The sequence below is a fragment of the Taeniopygia guttata genome, chromosome 11 (genome assembly GCF_048771995.1).
Source record: "Taeniopygia guttata chromosome 11, bTaeGut7.mat, whole genome shotgun sequence".
NCBI classification, from domain to species: domain Eukaryota; kingdom Metazoa; phylum Chordata; class Aves; order Passeriformes; family Estrildidae; genus Taeniopygia; species Taeniopygia guttata.
The window spans coordinates 4,447,714-4,470,999 of record NC_133036.1 but is presented as its reverse complement, the minus strand read 5'-3'; the positions used below and the strand labels follow the sequence as shown (position 1 = coordinate 4,470,999).

The 23,286-nt window shown below is 45.3% G+C and overlaps 1 protein-coding gene across 3 annotated transcripts in view; it reads right to left on the bottom strand.

Annotated features, from left to right (window-relative positions):
- Positions 1-23,192, bottom strand: part of WDR59 (WD repeat domain 59) — a 48,930-nt gene extending 25,738 nt beyond the window's left edge. For 2 of the 3 annotated variants that reach the window (XM_030282452.4, XM_030282453.4), the window contains exons 1-12: positions 22,843-23,188; positions 18,623-18,672; positions 16,907-17,042; positions 13,726-13,811; positions 12,749-12,829; positions 10,668-10,705; positions 8,908-8,996; positions 8,330-8,446; positions 7,290-7,367; positions 6,404-6,560; positions 4,745-4,824; positions 2,485-2,617 (exon numbers count right to left, since the gene is read on the bottom strand). In XM_030282452.4, coding sequence (XP_030138312.4) covers positions 2,485-2,617; positions 4,745-4,824; positions 6,404-6,560; positions 7,290-7,367; positions 8,330-8,446; positions 8,908-8,996; positions 10,668-10,705; positions 12,749-12,829; positions 13,726-13,811; positions 16,907-17,042; positions 18,623-18,672; positions 22,843-22,896 — 1,099 coding nt within the window. In that variant the 5' untranslated portion in view covers positions 22,897-23,188. Of the gene's footprint in view, positions 1-2,484; positions 2,618-4,744; positions 4,825-6,403; positions 6,561-7,289; positions 7,368-8,329; positions 8,447-8,907; positions 8,997-10,667; positions 10,706-12,748; positions 12,830-13,725; positions 13,812-16,906; positions 17,043-18,622; positions 18,673-22,842 lie in introns of all 3 variants that reach the window. The other variant, XM_072934328.1, reaches the window with a different exon arrangement.
- Between the last annotated feature and the right edge of the window lie 94 nt (positions 23,193-23,286).

Sequence of the window (23,286 nt, the reverse complement as noted above, 5' to 3'; positions counted from 1 at the left end):
TTAAAGACTCATCAAAATACTGTGTCTAACTCTACAGTTCCAGCAGTTTTTAGGAGGACAATAACCCCTGAAGGCCAGAACACACTTAAACAGCCAGGCAAGCACTGCAGGACACAAAGAATTACGGTTAAGATAACAAACTTCACTGAGTTTCAGAAGAATTGGTCTCTCCCTGTAGTTGTGCTTGGCCTTTGCCTTGCTTCTTGCTGTGTAGCTCCATAAGGGTGTTTTGCTGTGGCACCACTTCCTAAGAAGGCCAAATATATTTTATTATGGTTCCAGGGACAGAAGGGAAGTCCTGATTTTTCAGCTGTCATTCTCACACTTGCAATATCACGTTGCACAGACTATTCCCAGCAAAAATAAACAAACGAAAAGAAATGCAAGAAGTTGACCTTTTACAGGCATTCACCGAGAAGTTACTGACTTTGGTGAGGGACAAATATCTGGTATTACCACTACCCAATGGGTTGCTGGATTTGGATAGGTAGGATGCTTAGCCAATCATTCTTGTTTGCAATTCTATTACAGTGCTTAGATATATTCCAGAAAAGGGAGCTGAAAAGGAGATTAAAGGAAGATCAGTGGCCCTCAGGGAAGATAATTATTTCTAGCTCAAGACACCACATAGCTTACTGAAAAGCCATCTCTGAGGTTCCCAGTATGGGCAGTACCCTCCCTTTGTCTTCTCCTCCCATTCCCTTCCAATTAGTTTTTAATCCTCCAAAGCCACGCATTTGTACAGATTCCTAAAGCTCCTCTATAAGCAGCAGCAAGAGCTGTGCAGCGAAGGCACAGCCGGGGCTCTCTCATTCACCTGCAGAGCACTGATCTCTTCAAAAGATCCCCCAAAGTGCTTTACTAATGTAACATGGAGGCTTTGTCTGCAGCTGAAATGCAGCCACCCCCAGTGTGAAACATCAACAGTCCACAATAGCTTTTTGGCTAGAAAGAACTGAAATTCCTACCTAGGGATTTGCTTGTGCCTTAATCCTGCAGTCATATTACTTGCAGAAAAATCTACCCTGCTACAGAAGAGCCATATTCATTCCTTTTGGCCACAGAACCAAAGAAGAAAGTCTGAACCAAAGAAGAAACCACATGGAAACCAGGCCCACACAGAAACCATATTGGATGTTTGGATGTGCATCATCAGGGACAGTAGAAGAGTTAACTCTCTCTTTTGGAAAAAAGAGAGGTCAGGCAGCCATAATGAGAATGCTCCCAGCTGGAGCAAGAGAGGTTGTGCTGCCCGAGAAGTACTGCTCAAGGGGAGCACAGGTATCTGGGGCTTTTTCTATCATCTTATAAAACCCTGACATTGACAGGAGTTCTGATGGCTTTCAGAAACTTGTTCTGTTGCCACACAGGACAGAAGGCAGAGAGGAACTTCACTGGCAATTGCTGAGCAAGAAACTTACAGTTAGGAAGAGATACTTTCACTAAGCGACCTCACAACTGCTCCTTTATTCAAAGGCCACTTTCTCCCCTTCTCTGCAGTTTATTGGCAAGCCAAAAGGAGAATCAAATTGCATAATGGAGAATCAAATTCCCCATAAACCCATCACATGGGGATCCATTGTGGCAATACCTGCAACACTGAAAGGAGTTGTGAATTTAAACCCAAACTGACATAAAGGCATTGGTGCACCCAATTCTCCTTTCTCTGTGTAGCCGTAGAAATCCCTTTAGACACCTTTTTTCCATGCACATCACCATGTAATGCTATATCCTCTTCTCCTTGTACTTACACTGTTCAAACACTAACCTTGAATGTTTAACTTGGCCAGAGCCTTAACCACACTAAGCCTCCTTCATGTCCCTTCCTTGTAGGGACTTTCTGTCAAAGTGTCAAATACTTTCTGTCAGTGTCTCCCATCCAACCCTCAGTATATCAGAAGCCAGAGATACTATCCCTCCCCCCCTGCTCTGTCAACCTTCAGCCACCTTCCATCAATACATGACCAAAAATTCATGACCTGTCTCCATATCTACCTGTGATGAAGACACCAGCAAACACCTCCTTGTTAGATCAGTCCACACAGTGACCCCAGCAGAAATGTTTAGGTACCAGGTGTGATGTAAGCAGCTTGTGTCAGAATGCCTAACTCACACACTCCCTCCTCTGAAGGCTCATCCCTTGGCTTAAACTAATGTAAATTCTTAAAAGGCAGAATTTACTTTCTGATTGCCTTACTTTTGGCAACAAGCCACAACAACAACCTAAAGAGCATGCAATTAAATGAAAATCATGACAAGGAAGAGCTTTATTTTACAGCTAGAATCATTGTGTCAGAAGACAAAAACCTTGGAAGCACCATTCTGAGGAACTCCTAGTTTTTCCTCTGCCCTGATGAGGAATCCATTAACCTTTAAAGCAGTGGCAGGTTGTGCTTTGCCTATGTTTTCTTATGCCAAGATATATCTTCTTCCCAACCCAAAGATGCTGGTGTTTGAGGTTCCACAAGCCACCACTTGTCTCACCTTCCTCATCCCCGTGTCCAGAGTTATGCTGGGGCTCCGTGTCCTGGGGGTGAAGGGTCTTGTCTGGCTCTGGCAGATGAGAAATCCCATCAATGAGGTCCTCAACTCCATCCAGGATATCATTAGCACAGAGCTGAAAAGAACAAACACACCCACATGCTGCACAACAGAATTCAAGTTGTGGGAAGAGCCACCACTAAACAACTCACTTCTCTAGACAGATGGATTTGCAAGGTGGGTCTATCCACGCAACAGTCATGACTAAGACTGCATTGCTCCTGTGACAAAGACAGGTCATCTTTCATTTTCCAGTACCCTCAACTCTGTCACCTCAGACAGCCTGGCCAAATCTCCTGCTCATTTCAAAAGCCACTTAATTGACAGGGCCAGTCTAAGAAATAGAGGTTTACCTTTAGTCAAAACTAAAACTCATATTGCTTCAATTCCTTGAATTTGTTAAAACATGTTTAATTTTTTAGATCTAATTTAATAGTAGCACACTTTCTGCATTTGATATTTACACTCCAGTAGGATCCAGAGACCCAGGTATATACATAGGGTCCTACTGTTCTAGGTCCTGTATCAAAATGAGACTATAAAACCCGGGATTTGAAGTTCAGCACAAGAAAACTGGGAAGATGAAGGGGAAAGAAAGGATAATGGTGTGATGTAGCAAATTACAGCATTGGCCACCAGCAACATGCCATCATGTGTGTAGTTTGATCCAGACAAAGATGAGGACAAAGAGTGGGAGCCAGTATAGGAAAAATAAAGGCTCTAACATGAATGAACAATTGATTTAAAGACAGGAAAGAAATCAAATGTTCACAAATATATCAGGTAGGAGTAAAGGGTCATTTTTCACAGAGAAAGTTTGTTACAGACCTGCAGGACTCCTGCAGGATCTGTGCTGGGACACATGCTTCTCAACATATTCATTAAAAACCTGGAATAGGAGGTGAATAGCGACATGACCAGGTTTGCTGATGCCACCAAGTTTTTCAGGGCAGTAACAAGTGTGGCTGACGGCAAACAATCACAGAAGGACCTCACAAGAGCAACTGTATTAAAATGAAAGATGAACTTTGGCTCAGATAAATATAAAGCAACAAACATCAGGAAAAATTTCAAGCTGAAAGTTCAAGCTGAGGGAACAAGATGTAGAAGCAAGACTAAGCTGATGATTTCATGGAATTATGCCAAACAATTTACAAACTAAACTGAGTACTGAGAATTCTTTGGAAAGAACAAAGCTCAGATCCCCATCCCCAAAGGTATATACTAGAACTGAAAAAGGGTTGTGAAAGGCAAAAGGACAATCAAAGTTCTAGTACAAAGGATGGATTAAATCAAGACCTTTTGACTTGACAAAGGACGCAGCTGAGAAGGATATGATGAAGGCCTACAGAATCATCAGTACCACAGAGAATATGGCTCATTTCATCTTCAATGGAATTAAATTAGGTGGCAAAATAAACAAATTATCTGGTTTTCCACATAACATGCAGAAAAACCATGAAACTCTTTGTTAGTTGATGTTTAAGGTCCAAGAAAAAAAAAGACCAAACCTATGGAAGTGACACTCATCAAGCTCTATCAAATACAAAGATGCCAGACTCAATGAGCCTCTCAGCTGCAGGAGGCTGATAGGGCATTTGAGAGAAACATCACTTCATGCCTGCCTTTTTCTTATCCCCTCCCAAGATACCAGCTGAAGATGTGACAGAGCCATGTGGCCCACTATGGCCATATGAACCTCTGGTATGAGCCAGCACAGCTGTTCTAGTAATTGCATCAGAATCTGTAACTGCTGCAGATCCACACACTCATGCCACCCACCCCAGGCTTAGAGGCAATGGACACAAAGGGAGGTAGAGGAGGGCACAATCCCTACATTTACCTGGCACCTAAACCACCAAGAAATGCAGTCTTGCAGCCATGGACATGCCATTTTAGAGGCAATGCAGGCAGTAACTACTCTCCACCTTCTCCAAACAAGTTTCTGCACTTAATGTTACACACCAAAGCAGCCTTGCACAGCCACTGAAACTTTAGAGACACAGGCTCAAAAGAGAGGATCCATCACATATCTCCTTGGGGATGTTTTTGGGCTGGAGCTGAAGAGGAAAGTGAAGCAGCAGCTGGCTTCTGTGTCTGCAGCTCTATGATACCAGAGGAGTGACTGGGAGTGCAAGGAAGGGGAGGTGAATCTAGGCTGTCAGAAAGTGTCTACGGTTCAAGAAGCACAGTGTCCACATACCCTCTGCAACTGAGAGTCAATCCGCCACATGCGCAGGGTCTGATCCCGCGACCACGTAACCAGCTGGTAATCTTTAGAGCCTAAAGAGGACAGAAACAATTAGAGACCCCACCAGAAAACAGAGACTATCTCAGCCTTGTGTTCAGTGTAAACATATTCAAACAAGCCAGCAGGCACATCCAACGGATAAGGCACTAAACTGAAAGGCAGAGCGAGTCCTTTTCGGCTTCAAATTGACATTAGCCTTTGTGCCTCCTCACACCACAGCTACCACACCTCTAAACAGGCTGTGATGTACAAGCCCAAAAGCACCAAGTACAGTGAATGTGACACAACCAGAATAAACAAGACCCACAGCAATGTTTATTTAAATAGAAGAAATAGTATAGTAAAAATAAATGTTTCTCAACTGTAACTGTAAAGTGAAAATATCTTTTAGTTCATCATATCTGTTCCAAGAGTTATAAGTTTTAAAACATTTCTAAGCAATGAGAAGGTGGTTCTGCCCTTCCTCTTCTTGCTTCTGAAAGAGTTGGATGATGCCAAGTTCAGGTTGTAAGGAAATAGATCTAACCACATACTATCTATCAACAGGGAGAGGTACACAGACCTATTTATGTCCATGTTTAGGTCTTGTGATAGAGTTTTAAGTTTCCCTTGTCAAACAGCTGCTACGCTTAAGAATTTGCTGCTGCACAGCTGCTTCCTACTCCCCTCTGCTGAGGCACAGGGGCTGTCTAAATACAGCACAACAGACTCTGTGGAAGGAAATTTGTGCTATCTTGGTTGTCTCCACACTGAAGCAGACTCGGAATGTTTGTGTGATTGATTTATGTTTCTTGAGACAAGCGAGAAGTCCAAGCCTGAGTATGTATCTATTAAAGCAGCTAAGACAACCAACTGTAGCTTAAGCCTGCTTCAATCTTCATTCACAAATTATCTTAGCCTGTGCCTCCAGATCCTAACACAGCTCTCCACTGCTCTCCTCTTTTTGAAAGAGAAAAATCAAGTCATGGAGGAGTAGGTGAGTTAACTGATTGGCCCCAGCAGCTGGTGAGAAAGGCCTGGACCAGCACTTTCACACGGCACTGCAAAGCTGTAGCACAAATGACACCAAAGCCAGACATATACTTCTGTCAGTGGCAGCTGAGGTGCTGGAAACAAAGCTGTGCTCTGTGTGGTTATGCAACCTCTGGTATGGAATCTCCTATTCTTAGCTGCTTACACTAGAAAATTTAGGCAGGACTGAACTCTAACAGCAGACTCCCTGTCCCACATTATTCCCCCCTTGTCTTGCAGCAGACAAATAAGGTGTGCTTGCTGGGTCTGTGGTCTGGGATATGCTGAAGGCTGCTGATCCAAAGAGACTCCCAGGAGAGTGGAAGTAATGAAAGTCACCACTGACCCACTCAGCATTTGGTAGATTTGCTTTGTTAGCATGGAAACAAGGCAGTGCTTCTGTAAGCACTGTCATAAAACCAGTACAGAACAGCTGTAGTTTGAGGGAAGCAGTGGGGGGCAGGAAGTAACCAGGAGCTACTTCAAGGAAAGGCAAGAGCCAAAAAGCAACAGCATTGCAACCAGGAGCCAGGTCTCCACACCCCTCATTTGCTGACAGCCACAGTGTAGGGAAGACAGCACATTCAACCCCAAACTCACCTTCTTTCTGCTTTCTCCACTGAAACTCCAGCACCACATCGTCATGTCCTACGAAAGTGTGGACAGGTGTGTTCAGGTCAAAGACATTCCAGAGGAGGAGACTGTTTTCCCGACGGAGCTGGGGGACCATCACTGTCACCAGTCCATTGCTGAAAGGCTTAGGGAGAAACACACTTCCAGTTAGCCAAGGAGAGTTATGTTCCCATGCTGCTATTATCATACTCTCATTTTCCCCTATTCCCACCAACACAAATGCAAAGGCTTTAAATGAGCTCAGCACAAAACAGAACCAGGCCAAAACCGGGGAAGGTGCAAGGCAATTGCTGTGCAAAACCACTGTGTTTAAAGGGATAAGATACAATACACTGAGATACTCAATGCAGCTCTCTTAAGATGAGTAACTTCTTTCTGCTGCTTCCTCATTTTTCATTTGTGAGGCTGGAGGGATTTCACCACTGACTTTTCACTGGGAATCCTTACTGCAATCTGCCTGGAGCTGCAAGAACTGCTCAGTCCCGGCAGCTCCACGATGCTCAGAGGAACATGGAAACCAGTCCTATACTCCTTGCAGTTTGGACAGGGAAAGGGGATCAAGATTCAAGGCACAGCACTGGCTTCAGGCCATGTTCAGATCTTTGGGGATTATGACTGATATTAAGAGCCTTTGCTTCACTTGGGTGGGTGCTCGCTCACTCCTTCTCCTGAATGCCCCCATTGTGGATGCTGCTTTTCTACACCTTATAGGCACCAAGAATGATTTTTAAAATCAACTTAACAATGTGCACAAGCAGAACTGGAGAGAAACCCTATGGCAGTTCTTTATTTAATGTCTCTTTGTGCATTCTTCTCAGAGCACAAGTGGAACTGGTGGGAGTTTCTCACTGACCGTGTATCTTGCCTTCCAGACGGGAACCTGGCAGGGAAGAATATTGAGGTATTTCCGAGGCTGACGGTAATCCCAGAACTTGAAAAAAAGAACAAACCAAGAGAAAGGCAAGCAATGGCAGGAGTCAGCTGGCTATACTTTCAGGCTGTAGTTTTCCATGTGGCTTGCAGATAGAAAAGACCAAACAGCATGCCAGGGTGCCCACATCATCATTAGTAATCCCATTCATTAACAACAGAGACAGCCCCAAAGGACAAATACCAAGCTATCAGCATCTGGCAGCATCCCTTAGAAAATGAGTGACTTTGGGGTCATATTCACAGTGATCATAGCTTGAGTAATTAGAGCAGGGAGACAGGCAGCCTGCTTGGGCTTTCAGAGCTACAAGGTACCCTGCAGGCTGTCAGACAATGTGCCAGTCCAGGCTGGAGGCAAGCCTACCCTGCTGTTACTGCTAATTTTCTAATGAAGAATCTAACCTTTTGCTTTGCTAGAATACACATCAATTGCATTTGCCTCAGAGCTTAGCTCAATGTGAATTAACTCCATTTGGCTGGCATACAAAGCACACTATTTCCTCACAAGTAAGAGGCCCTGCACAGCGGTGCTTGCAGGCAGTCTCTTATTGATAATCCTGCTCAACATGAGTTTGGAAACTCCAGGGGCTGAAGTATGTCTCCCTCAAGATGCTATAATCAGCTTGAGGCTGGCAACATGCATTTCTGGAAAAAGGCTCTTCTGGCATGTGTGGTCTGTTCCTTTCTGGCAAGCAACAGGCAGAGACAGTTGTTTTCAGCTTCAGTACTGCCCTAACCTCCACAGATATGTGGCAAACGTATGTGCACCCACTCTTCAATGACGTCTCCGCCTGTTCTCAAAGTGCAGTCCTGGTTCAACACACCAGGTGGCCAGAAACCAAACAATAAAGATCCAGATCTTGTCAATGGTAAAGCACTTCCCAAAACTTCAGCAGCAGCAGAAGGGGATCTGCTCCACCATCTTTCCTATTTCCTAGCAGGAACTGCAGAAACAACACTTACCCTGACAGAGTTGTCCTGGCTGGAAGTGGCCAGTGTATACTCATTGTCAGGATGCCAGTCCAGACCGTGGATTTTGGAGAGATGAGCTGCCAAATACTCCACTGCAGTGCTGGGTTTCTGCAAAGAGAGACACTGTCCTTCTCAGCATAGACACCTGAAATTTGGTCTAGTTCTTCTGGCATAAAAAGAGACTTTAACCAGGGCAAGACAGTTAGAACAACCACTCCTGCTGGGGAACGGCAAATAGCTCAGCAGAAGTAGCTGAAGAAAAAATTCTGTGAAGGTATGGCAAATACCAGTCACCAAGTGCAGCCCTAACCATACTTTATACTCAGTTCAACAGTTAAGTACTATGAGATCAAAAGGAAAATGGTAATGGGTACAGTCTCTGAGGAAGGAGGTTAACTAGACACTCTCTTCAGGCTCTTGGACTCCCAATTCTCTCTAGTTTAACCTGACCCACAAGAGAGATCTGGGATAAAGCGGTACATTTCCTCAGTATTTATCTGTCACCAGAGGAATATCTGTACTGGGTACGTGGGAGTATGTACAGACTGCTCAAAAATCCCTCATCTTACCCTTTTGTCCCATATTCGGACATCCCCATCGTGGCTTGTTGCTAAACAGTTGGCATTTTTCTTGTTCCATTTCACCTGGGAAGCTCCAGCTGCAGCACAAACAAAGCAGGCCAAATCAAGCAATTAAAGAGAAAAGAGCACAGTAGTCCCACTGCCTGGGTCTAGAGCTGCTCTTAGCCTAGGAAAGGCAGTTCAGAGGAAGGATATCCCAGAAGCCAGCATGAAGGATGGCATGAAAATTATTAACTCCTGGTTCCTCCATGTATCATTTGTATCCTCAGGACAGCAAAGTGTTCCAGTTGCATGCCTAGAGATCTCTATCACATCTTCTAGCAAGGGGCTGTACCTGATTAGAATACTCATGTCCATTAGCTCAAATGTGGACCAGAAGGTTTATCTGTCAAAATATACCAGAGAAATCAAAGACACCAATAACAGTGTAAAGAAACTGGATGATGGTCCAGATATGACTTATATGTGGTATCAAGAGGGACTCAGTCAAATCAGATGTGGGTGGTTATTTCTAATAGAAACAAAGCACAGCTTCAGTTAATGAGGATCGTTCAGGTATTGTAAGCATACTGCATCTGTTCATCCGTATTCTGACAGTATTTTCAAACCTTCTGAGCTATCAAAAAGGTGAGATCCATGAGAAAGCTAAACAGATCTCAGCCTGCTATTCCCCACCTCCACTACCCACCTCCTGCTGCATGGTGAGCAGATTCATCCTGACAACCTGGCAAAAAGCTATTCTGGGGGATAAAAAGCTGCAAATAGACTGCCAGCTGATTTATTTGATCCACTCACTGAAGGGTATACAAATGTCTGGACCAGCATTAAACAGCAGCAGGCACAGGAGGGAGGAAGGAAGCAAGGAAGCTTTCTGGGGAGCAGGCTGCTGGGCTGGCTCAGCCGTGAAACCTCACCCCAGACATCAGAACTGACCACTGCTTCTCTCTGACTCAGTAAGGCTTTTTGCATTTCTGTGACAGAGAGGTTTACTGGCTGGGAGGGGAATGGGAGCTGCTGCAGACGTGTAGCCAAAGGAGATGTAAGCAGCAGAGCATGAGAGTTACACATTGTGAGGTTCGCTCCAGTACTGGGGACAGTAACTCAGGGAAAGGACGTTTTGCTCGTCATCCGTGCCCAGTCCCAGCTCCAGCCAGTGAGGACAGACATGCAGCACCTGCCAGCTGGTGGTATGGCAGGGGCTGGACACACACCTTGCCAGCAGCCAGGACAAGAGCCTTTCCAGAGAAGGCACAGCCCAAAGACAGCACCTTATGTGCTCCCTGCATGTTGCAGGTGCCCCAGGGAAGCAGATACAGCCAGCTGCTGTATCCAACCCTGAGTGAGTGAGGGGACAGGCTGGCACAGAGAGCTGCTTGGAGTATGGTCTAGTTCCTCATCTGATTCAATCAAACATAAAAGGACGTGAGAAAATTACAGACAGGCAACCCAGGACAAGCAGTGCAGCAAGGTGGTTAAGCAGGGAGGAGGCTCCATGTGGCCATTCACCAATGTCAGGGCAGCAATTCCAAGTACCATGCCTGGGAACCTCAAGGGGCTCCACATCTCTTCTGAATTCTGCTTCTCTAACAGAAGTGAACTGGAGCCTCTCAGGCTGCTCCTACATGGGACAATCACACACAGTGGCACTCCTGCACTTTGCCAAGCCTGGCCTTGGAGCATGAAGGGAGGGAGGAAAAAGGGTAGGGGCATGCAACAGTAATGTTGTTTAATGCCTACATCAGACTTACCAACTGCAGAGAGTGAGACTGTGGGCTTCCTGGTGTCTCTGAAATACAATGTGGCCACTGTAAGTACACACAGCACAGTCCAGCCTTCCCAGTGAGCTTCCTGCTATTCCAGCACTAAGGTTATTGCTGCCTTCAGACCTAATGTACTTCCTGCTTACCAAAATACACCAGCATTAAATGGAATAAAGGTGACCAGCTGGAGGACAACTGTCCTGGAAGTATTCAAGGCCGGGCTGGATGGGTCTTGGAGCAACCTGGTCTACTGAAAGGTGTACCTGCACTTGGCAGAGGGATGGAACTAGATTTTTAAAGTCCATTCCAACCCAAACCATTTTACAATCCTGTCTAGTCAGCACATGCAGCAAGAAGTTTAGGACAGAAGACAGAGCTGGACTGGACTAGAGGGAGGAGAAACATACACAAAGTGTGGCATATTGCAACTGGGTAGGCAAGGAAACAGGGCTCATGAATTGTTGCTGTGGGAAGCAACAAAACAACCTTTCCAAGGAGGATTAAAGGAACAAACAGAGCTCTGGAAGCACTCAACAAAAGCCACTTGGATGTATTTGTGGAGCCTTTGCAGATCCTGATTCAAAGCAGATGGAGTAGGTACTACAGAGCAAAAACTTCATGTCTAGCATATAATAACAAAATTAGTGAAAAAGCAGCCCAGCTGTGTGCAGACTAAATTCTGTCTGTCTACAAACCAAATTCTGCAGCAGCAGAAACCAGTGTGGCACCATGACATCTCCTAGCAGCCAGAGCATAGATCGAGGCAATAACTTACTTCCTGGCCTTGCTCCTCGGGATTTCACCTGTTCTTTCATGAAAAGTAACAGTGAAAATAAGGAATATTGTATTTCAGCTTTTTCTGTTTGCTGAAAAGCAGAACATTTTCTGGAATGGACTGCACCTCTCCCTCCAAGAATTCCTGCCTAATCAAAAAGTTATTTTGTATGAAAAATTAAGTGGGGAATTTCCAGCTGCCCTTACAGCAGGACTACCTCCTTAGGGTGTCATTAGAGACAGTCACTTCAGTGGGATGCTAATTTGTTGGAGGCCAGCAGCACCAGCACCTCAGTGCCACAGCAAACTCAGAGCCTTTCCCAGCACAAGTGGGATGTGGAGGCTTTCAGAGACTGCCTAAGGAAGCAGTTCTGGGCAGGTGATACAGGCAGACACAAAACAATGTAAGGGCACAATAGAGTTAAAGGAGGAGTTCTGCTAACAACCTTCAGACATCTCTATTCTTTCTTCTTGGCATTAAGATAGTATCACAGGAAAACAACCGGCAGTTATTGTATCTCTGTGTCTTTTAATTACACATTAATAATATATTGTCATTCTCAAGCACCATTTAAGCAAGGATCTAAGTGCTTGTTCATGGGAACTAAGCAAGCCTCCGGGTAGCCTGGTGCAGTGGGGTTATATAATTATCCTCCTATTATAACTGAGCAAGGGAGGAACAATGTGATTTGCTGGGGGTCATAAAGAGCTGTACAGCTAGCAAGAGAACCCAGCAGTCCCAGTCCCAGCTCCTTGCTTGTCAGGTGTAAAATCTACAGCTTAAATTTGGACATATAGTTGGAAATACCTCCTACCCTGAAAATACTCACAGCAGAAAGCAACACCAGGAAATAAGGGAAGGTACAAACAGGAAAACCTTCCTGAATACCACTGTCAGTCTTCCTACCACTGAGGGAGAACCAGCAACAATAAATAAATTTATGTAGAAAATGGCTATAGGATCATGAAATGGTGCTCATTAACTGAGCTAAAAAAACCCCAGCAGGTTGAGGAACAACCTTGGGCTCCAGGAAAAGCCCCCAAGGAAATATCTGAAGAGCGGAAGGAGCGAAGCCAGACAGTTAAAGCTTAACTGTACTGCCCATCACTGGCTCTGAACCGGCTTGAAAATAGGGGAGCAGAAGTCATCTTGGAGACAATGGGAAATAGCTGAAGCCCCTGGAAGCACAGCTAAAGAGCAGCAGCCATCAGGGCGTGCTTTGCCCTGCAAGCTGGTAATTACAGAAAAGAGTCCTAGTGATTTCCCCAAAATGCAGAAACATACTGATTCTTACTTGATGTCCCAGATATAGATGTATGTGTCCACAGAACTGGTGACCAGTAGGTCTGGCTCAAACACTGCCCAGTCCAGGTCACTGCAAATGCAAAATCATAGATCAGCAAAGAAAAGCAGACAGATGCTGCATCAACTTTTCACAAGCTGCCAGTACATTCTCCAACAACTTCACATCAACTCCGTGACATCTACTGAAACTTTTAAAGTAAAAAGCAAGATCTTAATAATTTCTCTAAGTAAATTCCAAGAAGCAATGAAATGCTTCTAAGTAAATTCCAGTGAAGCATCCTCCTAGTCCTGAACTTTACAGCTACTGTGTGTGTGCTCTTTCCCCTCCAGGCAAAGGGACACTGTCTCAAAGAGTTCTCAGTAACCACACATCCTTGGCATCAGCTCCTCACTCTGGGATGCCTCCCTGTTGGGAACACCAAGTGCACCTGGGACACAAACAGCCTCCAGTCAGCCCAAACAACTGTCATTTCAAGGGCTGAAAATACTTCCCACAGTCAGGAGCTTGAGTAAAAGCAGTCCCTCAACTGCATTTCCAACCCAGCATTGAAATGCGACCTTAAAACGAGGCAAAAATCTCCCCTGCACCACTGTAACATTCTCTAACTTGGTCTTTGGGATTACCTGCCTTAATTAAGCTGCTATCACACAGAAACATAGCTGGGATTCAATTTAATAAACATGCTGTTTCCCAGATGATGGCTGCTGCTCTTTACAAGGACAGCAGCCTAAGGCAATGACATTTCAGCCATCAAGGGCTAAGTTGATAAATTGGGGGAGCCATGAGAGGGTGAACCACTTCACACATGACATCATCACCAAATGGGAAGGCAGTCCAGTCCAGAGAAGTGAGTAAAAACAGGCTCAGAGGAGAGCCTGAGCGGGGCCAGGACCAAAACATTCAGCTTCAATGAAACAATGCATTATTTTCCACTCAGCAGACCACAGCATTTTTTTGCTCTTCACCTGATCACACGTGTGTGTCCTTGCAGAGATGTGCAAACTTCCCCATTACCTTCCTTCCACTTATACAGGTCAACACGTTGATTGCTCTGCAATTAGATGGAAGAAAGGAGAGACAGTCTCAGGCCAACAAGGTAGGACACAGATCTCCGTGTTAGGACCAGGTTCCCTTCACTTTGAACAACCTCAGTTAACAATGAGTCATGCTGTGATTAGCCAAGTCCTTGCCCAAAGCAGGAGAGCAAAGATGAAATACAGGCTGCAAGGACTTTCAAAAGCTTACACTTTAATTACACCCACTTAAAACTCGAGATAACTAGAAAAAAAATCCCACACTGCAAAATCTTTCCATGAAATTATGTTCTCAGAGTCTTTATTTCCTAAAAACATGCTGTAACTGCAGGCAACAGGCAGACAAATTCTCTCTGCAAGAATACCCTGCCAGTCTGTTAGACACACAAGTGGAAGTTTTGGTGAGGGCGATGATGGATTACCACTGGTTATCCTCAGCTCTCTCTCAGTTCCCTTCTGGGATAATCAGGGCCATTGCCAAACACAAACAATACAGTCTAATGGCTTCAAGGACACCTCCTCAAGGGTACTCCCCCATCCTTGCCAGCCCAGGAGAAAAGCTTTAAGCGTTTATCACTGGCTGTAAAAAACAATGGCAAATCAGATGTATCAATGACAACTTTGCTCAGGATTCTTTCACTCATTCCAGGAATAAAACCTTGCCCAAATGCAGCCACATGCAAAGTTACTTGAAACTAGTTATTGTGCTGTAAATTCATGTTCTGTCTCAATCAAGGTTCACTTCAGGCCAGGCCAAATCTAATTTTTCTGGGACGGGAATTGCCTTTGTGGGTGCATGCAGAGTGCCAAGCACAGTTGATCATGACTGGAAATTCTTGCAGATTTTGCAAAACCTGAAAGAACATGACCTTAAAATGATATTTTCATTAGCCCCTTGCTTTCAGACTTTTAGATAGATGAGGGAAAAGATAAGAGACTTCACAGAAACACACAGTTGTTGAGGTTGGAAGAGACCTCTAAAAGCACTGAGTCCAACTGTTACATTACAATTTTTGTGGCAGTTTTTTTTGTGGTGGTGAATTTTCTTCCTACCCCAAAACTGCTTTGTGTGAATTTCAACTTGCAGATAGATAAAACATTACAGCTTTCTTTGAAATAAAAGGTCTCATCCCAGCTCAGCAATAATATATGACATTTCTCTAACTGCTCACAGCAGGGCTGCTTAGGGCAAGAAAAAACTGCTTGCATGTTTCCCACTGACAGAAGTATTTAAAGGGTAGATTGAAATTACCCAATGGGATTTACCCAGGACTCCAGAGACAAGACACAAGATAATGATCACCAGAGAGACTGCTCCTCCCAACAGGAGCATTTTCTAAAAAAACTGTGATTTTCGTTAAGTATCAGTATTCACTTCCAACAATTTAATCACCCTCTTCTTCAAGAATCTGAAATGAAAAAACAAGGATCTAGGATTGAAAACAACACCATTTCTGAAACAACAGCTTAGGAGTCCCCAAAAACGTGCTTGAACCACAGGGCAGACACAGCCAATCACAGCAAAAGAACTTGCTCAAGCGCTTTTGGAAAGAAGCTAAACACAAGGACAGATTCCTCTCTGCCTGTACCACTTCCAATTAACAGAAGATGCTGCTGGCAAACAGGATGGCAGCCTTTTATATCCCTTTTCCATCCACAGGGATGCAGAAAGGGAAGACCCTTGGGCTGTTTACAAGACAGTGAAATGGCTTGAAAGGTGGTATTTTTGATCCAAACTGAAAAAGCTGCCTGATCTCATCTTGGGGATTCCTCAACCAGTGTGTGTCAGCAACTATGTTTAAATCTTCATTGTATCTTTGTTTATAAATAGAAGCAGCAAGGTTTTATGCCAGCTACACCACGTTTCAATGTGGAACAACTGTTCCACACTGAATCCATTCAGAGCAGCAAGAGGCAGGAGTGCTCAGATGGGTGAGATGGGCATAGCTCCCTTTTGCAGCAGGGTCCTGCTCAGATCAGCATGAACTCATCACTGGATATTGTCTTCAGAGTGTGTTTGAAAAGAAGCTTTCCTGCTCCACTTGTGGCCTGCCCAGTGCATTTCCATATTTGGTTTTGGTTTCTACAGACTGTATCCTGAAGTGGCAATGAAGGACACCTTTTTGCCAGTTTTACTAACTCTCTGCTCAGAAGCAGACTGTTGCTGAAGGCAGCTTTAAGACTTCAGTCATGTGTCAGAGCTGAAAAGTGACAGGCTGGGGAATGTCAGAGAGCAAACAGGCTCCCAGCTGACAGCACCAGTCCACTTTTAAAACTGCCTTTAATTAAAAACAGCAAATCCAGGAAGCAAAAGGAACAAAAATCCTAAGAAATCACCTCCAACTAGGTGTTTCTCAAAAAAATAGATGGAGAGATTTCTCCATCCCTAGTTAATCCAGGACTCTCAGGTCATAAAAGCAGACAGCACAGCAGAAAAGGCAGCTCACCCTGGAAACAGTCTGCACCTGGCTGGTGCCAGTTGCCACGGTGCTGTGGGTAATGACTGAGATTTCCATTGGCAGAGCTCAGAGCCTGGGGTGAACAAGCTGCAGAGCATGACAGACCAAGTACAGAGCAGAGCTGAAAACTGCACTCAGTCTCACACAGCTATTACTGCTTCTTCAGCCCAACCCACTGCCTCATGGAACTCCTCACTCATACAGTCCACACCCAGCTGCAAACCCTAAGCTACAAGCCAGTATTGACCTGTGCTATTTACAGACTGCCTGGTGCACCACAGCCGAGCAGCAAGGTAGGGAGGTGAAAACAAAACAGCAAAGAGCAAGAAATTAAAGAAGTGCACAAATCTCAGACTAGAAATCAGAAAGAGAGCACTTCCCTCCAGAAAAGAACCACATGGATGCTTGATTTATTTGGCAAAGCATTTTGTAAATGACAAGCAAGCAGAACTAGATGCAACCAATAACTGAGAGCCATCCAGCAGAACGCCTCGCTGGCAGTAAATCAGATTTAGGCCTTGATCTTGCAATGTTGACTTGCAGAAGCATGTCTGTGCCAGCTCCACACAGCCTTCCAGCTCTGCAGAGGCTCACCCATGAAAGAAAGACCAGGGAAAACGATGAGTTACAGCTTTTAAAACGAATGAACTTACCGAAGCTGCAAAGTAGTAGGCGTAGCTGTCATGGGGGTTCCACTGCACCGCCCCAATGTCCCACTTGCTCTGCCGGGAGATCTTCCGGTGACCCTCGTTTGGTGCATCCAGGTTGACGATGTAGAGGAAACGGCGGCTGCAAGACACACAGACACACAGGGGCTGCGTCTCACAGGACTGATCTCAAAACCCCAAGCTCACACGGAGATTACAGCCTTGTGTCTAAAGGCACAAGAACCGAAAGAGAAGCATTTCATGAGACAAGTGAAAACACTATTCCTGAAAATAGTGACTACATTTGATTACCTACTTCAAAATGGACTTAAAAAAAACCCAAAACCCCCCAATAAACACAAGACACGCTGAAAATAAACAGGATCTGCAAATGTCAGATACCTTACACCACAGAAAAACCCAGACAACTTGGATACAAAAGGAAGTTCTGGAAAATGGTGCAAACACATTCAAACAGGCTTTGCAGGCCTAATGCTGCAGCAGTAGAGCCTAAGCGGCACATGCTTGGGAGTGCAATTCAACAGCTTCAGCCTGGATAGGTTGCCCTGAGCAAGAGTTAATGAGCCTTGACAAAGATTCTAAGTGGGTGCTTCTTTCCACACCAGTGTGAGGGCTTGGTTCCACCAATAGTACAGAAACACCTGCACAGAGCTCATGTGCAGCTGCAGCAGCTTGTTAACGTGGGTGGACACAGTCCTGCACAGATTTGGCTCCATTACTTACCTGAGCTAACTCTATTTGCAGCAGAAATAATTCTGCCTGGTGGCAAACCTGAGCTCATACATCATGCTGGATGTGGCCAACTCCCCACAAAGCAAGGTATCATCCTGTGTGATTCATCTTACAAGCAAGAGAAACTGCCCAGAAATAATTGTGAGCCAGCTGAACCCTATGAAGGACCAGCATCAAAACATAATGAACCCTACATAATTACCCACATGAGCATCATCTCTCAGCTGCAAAGTGACCATACAGCTGCTCTGAGCACTGGCCATTCCTCCTGTTATTCCTGTACAGCACTGCCAGATTAAGGGCTGACATGGAAGTGAGCACTGCTTTAACCTGTACCAAAGGACTTGGTTCCTTGAAGGCTGACCAAAGATCAGCTACACTCACAAGATTCTGAAATGAACATCTTAATTGGTGTGTCAATTGTGTCACTGACAGGGGGACAGGAATAGCTGTTAGTACTGAAAAGCATGAGCTGGAAAGGCACTGCTGAGCTGGTTGAAGACTTGTTCTGGAGGTGGATACATAAGACCAAGCTCTCCCAGAAACTTGGGCAACTTGGAAGTCTGTGGCACCTACTGTGTCTGTGAGTATCATCCCACACTGAACCAGCAGAGAAGCAGGTCAGAGAGCCCCATGGGAATATTTGAGACAAGCTTTGTTAGGAAATAATCTAATTGTATTTCAAGACAATCCAAATAGTACTTCATGATGCTCCATCTCCCATATGGGGATTTGGGAAGGAATTTACCAGGAAAGCCACACCAGTGTTTTATTGTGCTCTTGTTGCTGTCTCCAATCTGTATCCCATAGGGAACATGACCCAGAATCAGTTTCATTAAACCTTGAACAGAATTCAGCTGCACCTTTCTGAAACAATCCATCAACTCTGCAGCTGAGGTCAGCCTGAAGGCTGCTGGTCTGGCTTGTGGAAATGACTGTCACACTTCCAACAGGGACTGTCACACTCACCCCGAGAGCACAGCATGCTGTCCCAGGCAATCCACTGACATCGCAGTCGCCTGTTCAAGAGAAACACAGAACAAAATTAAATCATACCTGTCAGAGCAGCTGCTCAGTCAAACATATGGCTCTAGGGAGGAGTTCAGGAAAGTAACATCCCCTTAAAGTAGCACAGAGGGGCAACGGGTGTAGTGATTGATTCTGGGGTGCAGGACAGCACACAGAAACATGTCTGTTAGCATCAACTGAAAACAAAACCTGGCAGACAACATCATGAGCACTAAGACCTTGCTCCCTTCTCCCTGCCATGGCAATCACAGCTGCAGTCTTTCAATCAGCAATCTCGAATAATCTGTATTAATCAGCCTCTGCTCCTGCTCAGGAACTTTCTCAGTCTCTTTCATTGCAGGGACAGATTTCATTATATATGTACTGGGAGACAGAAGTGCAACCATTTGTGTATGGCTGGTCTCCAAAAATGAGAGATGGCCAAGAGGCATCAGAATTTACTTGGCATTGCTTGTAAAGAAGGCTATGAGATAACTTAAAGGCCATTAGGAAAAAAAAAATTAAAAAGGACTGTTTGGATATTGTCTCCCCCTCTTTTTGTGCAGAATGAACTGGCTGATCATCTTGTTTAAATGCCAAGAGAATAAAGGAAGACTTTACTTGGAAAGCTGAACAGTTCAGCCCATAAACATAGATATGACTTCAATAGAGTTTTGAGCATTCACAGTGCAAAAATCAGAATATGCCCCACATTCTTCACACTAACTGCTGTCATCTTCAAAGCCACCTCTCTGAAGGCTCAGGATGTTATCTCCTGCTGCTGTTCAGGAATTTATGTGCTCTCAGCATGGATGTAGCAAGGCTTCAGGATGTCCCACAGTTACTATTTACAAGCATTACTAAAAGCTGACAGACAACACAGAAATACCACACCATTTCAGTCAGATCTGACAGATCCATCACAAATTCTGAGCTTTTTCAGCCAGGGCCAATCCCCTCCTTGCAAATACCCCAAGTGAGGGTAAAACAGCATCAAGGACCCATTCTTCTCTGGAGACCACATGGCAAACAGCTACTGCTGCCTGCAGAGCTTCTGCAGGAGCTCATGGTAAACCAAAGCTCATTTCTCCACTTCACTGTTTCAGGAACAACTCCCTTTCACTACTTTTTCCTAGGCAGCAAGTCCAATCTTCTAGCAAGGTTTCACTAGTCCTAAAGCTAGTGCTGTAAATAAACAGTTAGTTTTAAGATCTCTAAATGATAAGGAAACAATTCCAGCTTTCTAGACTCCACAGCACCTTGCAAAACACAGAATAAAACCTGCAAAAAAGTAGGTTACTGAATCTATAGTAAAACAAACAAACAAACAACAACTAACCAAACAAAACAAATCATCTGAAGAAAGAAATTTGCCCAGATGGTATACATTTTTCTTCTGAGAAATTAAAATGAGGATCACTAAAGCCACTACAATAATCAGAGCTTTCTCATGTGATAAAGAGCTAGTCAGGAGACATATTTCATACAGTTGGAGCCATCTTTCTCAAGACAGAAAAAAAAAAAAAAAAGATTGATAATTTCATATACAAGTTTATTTTTTCTAGTCTTGGCACCAGGATCTCCTAAGTCCTTAAAAATTGTTTTCAATAATGAACACTGGTAAACTGTTTTTTCCAGGCACCAAGCATCATAAAATGTAATGAATAATCAGAATGATGTAAAAAGTTTCACGTGTCAGGCTGCTACTCTGATGGGTCACAAATTAAGTTGTTTTACAGCAACAAACAGTTCCCCATCATACAAGAGCCTTATCTAGGCACAGGGAAAAAAAAACAAACAGCTGTCATTTAATGCGCTTGGTATAGTGATATGTCAGTCTTCACAGCACAACTTTCCAGAAGGGGGGAGTTGAAACTGAACAAACCAACCTGAAAGCAGTTTTTGTCCTAAAACAACACTGTGGATAGCTAAAACTGCTGCTCATGAAAAACAATGACATCAGTAAGCACAGCAGGAGCACTACACATTTGAGAACCTGCTCTGAACCCACAGTCCAGGCAGCATCTTCTCAGACTTTGAGCATCTACTTTTGCATTTTGCTTGATTTCTGCTAGGCAAGCCAAGGAAAACTCCTTTTCATGTCTGAACTTTCATTAGTTTTCAAATTAGCTTCATTCTCTCCACCTGAGAGGTAACACGCCAACCCAATTTGACATAGCTATGGTGTTTTTCAAGAGCTGCAAACTCTTAAAAAGCAATCCCAATTCCCTGCATATCTAACCTCCCATCCACACTAAGTTGGTACAAATGGTTCCATTTCAGCACTGGGTGAGTTTTGCTCTCCTTTTGATAGTGCCAACAGCCCAAGAAGAGCCTGTGGGTCCTGTTTAAATCAATATACAGAGTGCCACCTCTGTCAGCTTGTACAGAAAAATGACACTTGTAGGTAACACAAGCCCCAAAACACACAGTGATTTTCTGATGTGCTACAGGTTGGGTGCTGTAGCTTTCTCATGACACGCTCCAGCATGGTGAACAAAGACAACTGCAGTGCTCCCAGAGGTGTACTGACTATAAAAGTAACACCTGCCCACTCTTTTGATTCTTGTTCCCATTTAAGTTGTTTTTAGGGTAGAGATTTTGGAGATAGTGTGGCCTACACGCAGAGCTCAAGACTGGTACTGGATGATTTCAGCCAAGGTGCTCCAAATTCTCAAGCTCAGGCTTCCCACCTGCAAAAATATTCTTGCAGACTCCTTAAAAATAAGCTGAGACACAAATATATAAATGAGTTTAGCCTGAAGCAGCAGCCTGGCAGCCCCAGCAGCTCTCTGGTTTCATATGGGACAGCAGGCAGGTCAGAACAGCTCCAGGAAGATCACACCAGAGTAAAGCAAAGTGACTGAAACCCCCAGGCTCACCCTCTGCCAAGGCTTGTGCCAGTGCAGGAATGACACTGAAACCAACTGCTGCAGCACGGGGTGGCAACACCTGTCCCTTCTGCTCCCACACAGCAGACATTATGAGTAAGCAATAAAGTCATGAGGCCTCCTGTCTCCTGAGCCAGATGCAACATGAATCTGTGATGTAGGAAGATGTACCCTCATATCTCATTACTGGTTTCCTGAGGACAAATCCTCAGTAGCAGACGAGGCTGCTTTAATGCTTCTGGGAGGAAAACCAATACAAAGCTTTTGAGGCACAAAAGTGAAAAGCTTTGTGAGCTTACAGAGGGTCGGCTGGATGCAGAACACAGGATTCAAAGCTTCTGTTTGCAATGGTGAAGGCAGAGCCCCTACTGCTCCAGCACAAGAAGACAAATGAGACAAAACAGCTTCCAGACCTATTTTTTTTAATCTTTCTGGCTTTCCTGCTGAAGTATCTCATAGTTCCCCCACTGTATCTAGCTTTGTTAAGCTATTGCCAACACCTTAAGACCCTCACATTTCTTAGAACAGAATCATAGAATCCTAGAATGCCTTGGGTTGGAAGAGACATTACATATCATTTTGCTCCAAATCCCTCTCATGGACAGGAACACCTTCACTAGGTTGCTTCAAGCCCTGTCCAGCCTAGCCATGAACACTTCCAAGGATGTAAGAACAACTTCTACAACAGCATGTGAGCAAACAAACTCTGAGCGGAGTTCTACTATCACCATCAGCTTCAAAAACAAAAGCTGACCTTTTTGCCATTTACAAAAAAAAAAAAAAAAAAAAAAAACAAGCCACTTTTTATTTTAATCAACAACACTCAGCAATTTATTTGTCAGAGAGACAGCTGTAACAGTCTCCGTGAAAAGTGACAGAGGCATAGACCGGTTTGGGTAGGAAGAGACTTAAAGCTCCTCTCATTCGAACCCCCTGCCATACGCAGGCATCTTTCACAGCCCAGGCTGCTCAGGGCCCCATCGGCGCTGGCCTTGAGCTCCTCCAGCAAAAGGAAATGAGGAGAGACGTGTGGGAAGTGGCAATATCGTATGTTAGGCCTGAAAATGTATTTTTAAAAAAATACAAGACCTAATTAAGATTAGAAATTAAGTGTCCCGTGAATTAAGGCGTTATCTCCGCGCAAACGACTCCAGACCGCCTCAGCCCCGAAAGGCCCCGCGGGGCCGCCGTGCCCTCCCGGGCCGGGACCTCCCCCCGCTCCGCTCGTCACGGGCCGGCAGGGGGCTGCCCCCGCGGCGCGGTAATGCGGCAGCCCCCGGGCCCCCCGACCTGGGCGTCGCGGAACTCCACCACCACATTCTCGCTGCTCCAGCGCGCCGCCATCTTGGGCCGCCTCGGCGGAGCCTGCACCGCGCCTGCGCATTGCGGCGCGCTGTGCGGGGACTGCTGGGAGATGTAGTCCCGCCGCTCACCACCCCCCCACCGCCCCCGGCCCGGTGAACACGGGCAGCGAGTCCCGTGGAGCCGGTGGGGGTCCCACGGCCCGAGGGGGGCGGGGGTCCCCGTGCGGGCCCGGCCTCTCCAGAGGGGCTCTGGCCGGAGAGGCCCGGGGGTGGTCGCAGCCCCTCTACAGAGCAAGATGTGTGCGTGGCGTGGGTCGAGGGTTGTGTTCCGCGGGGCAGCACCCGCTCGTCGGTGCGGTGGCGGCTCCGCGTCCCGCGGCGGCGGCGAGCGCAGCGCCGGGCGGCGGCGGCGCAGGGGTTAAGGGCGGCG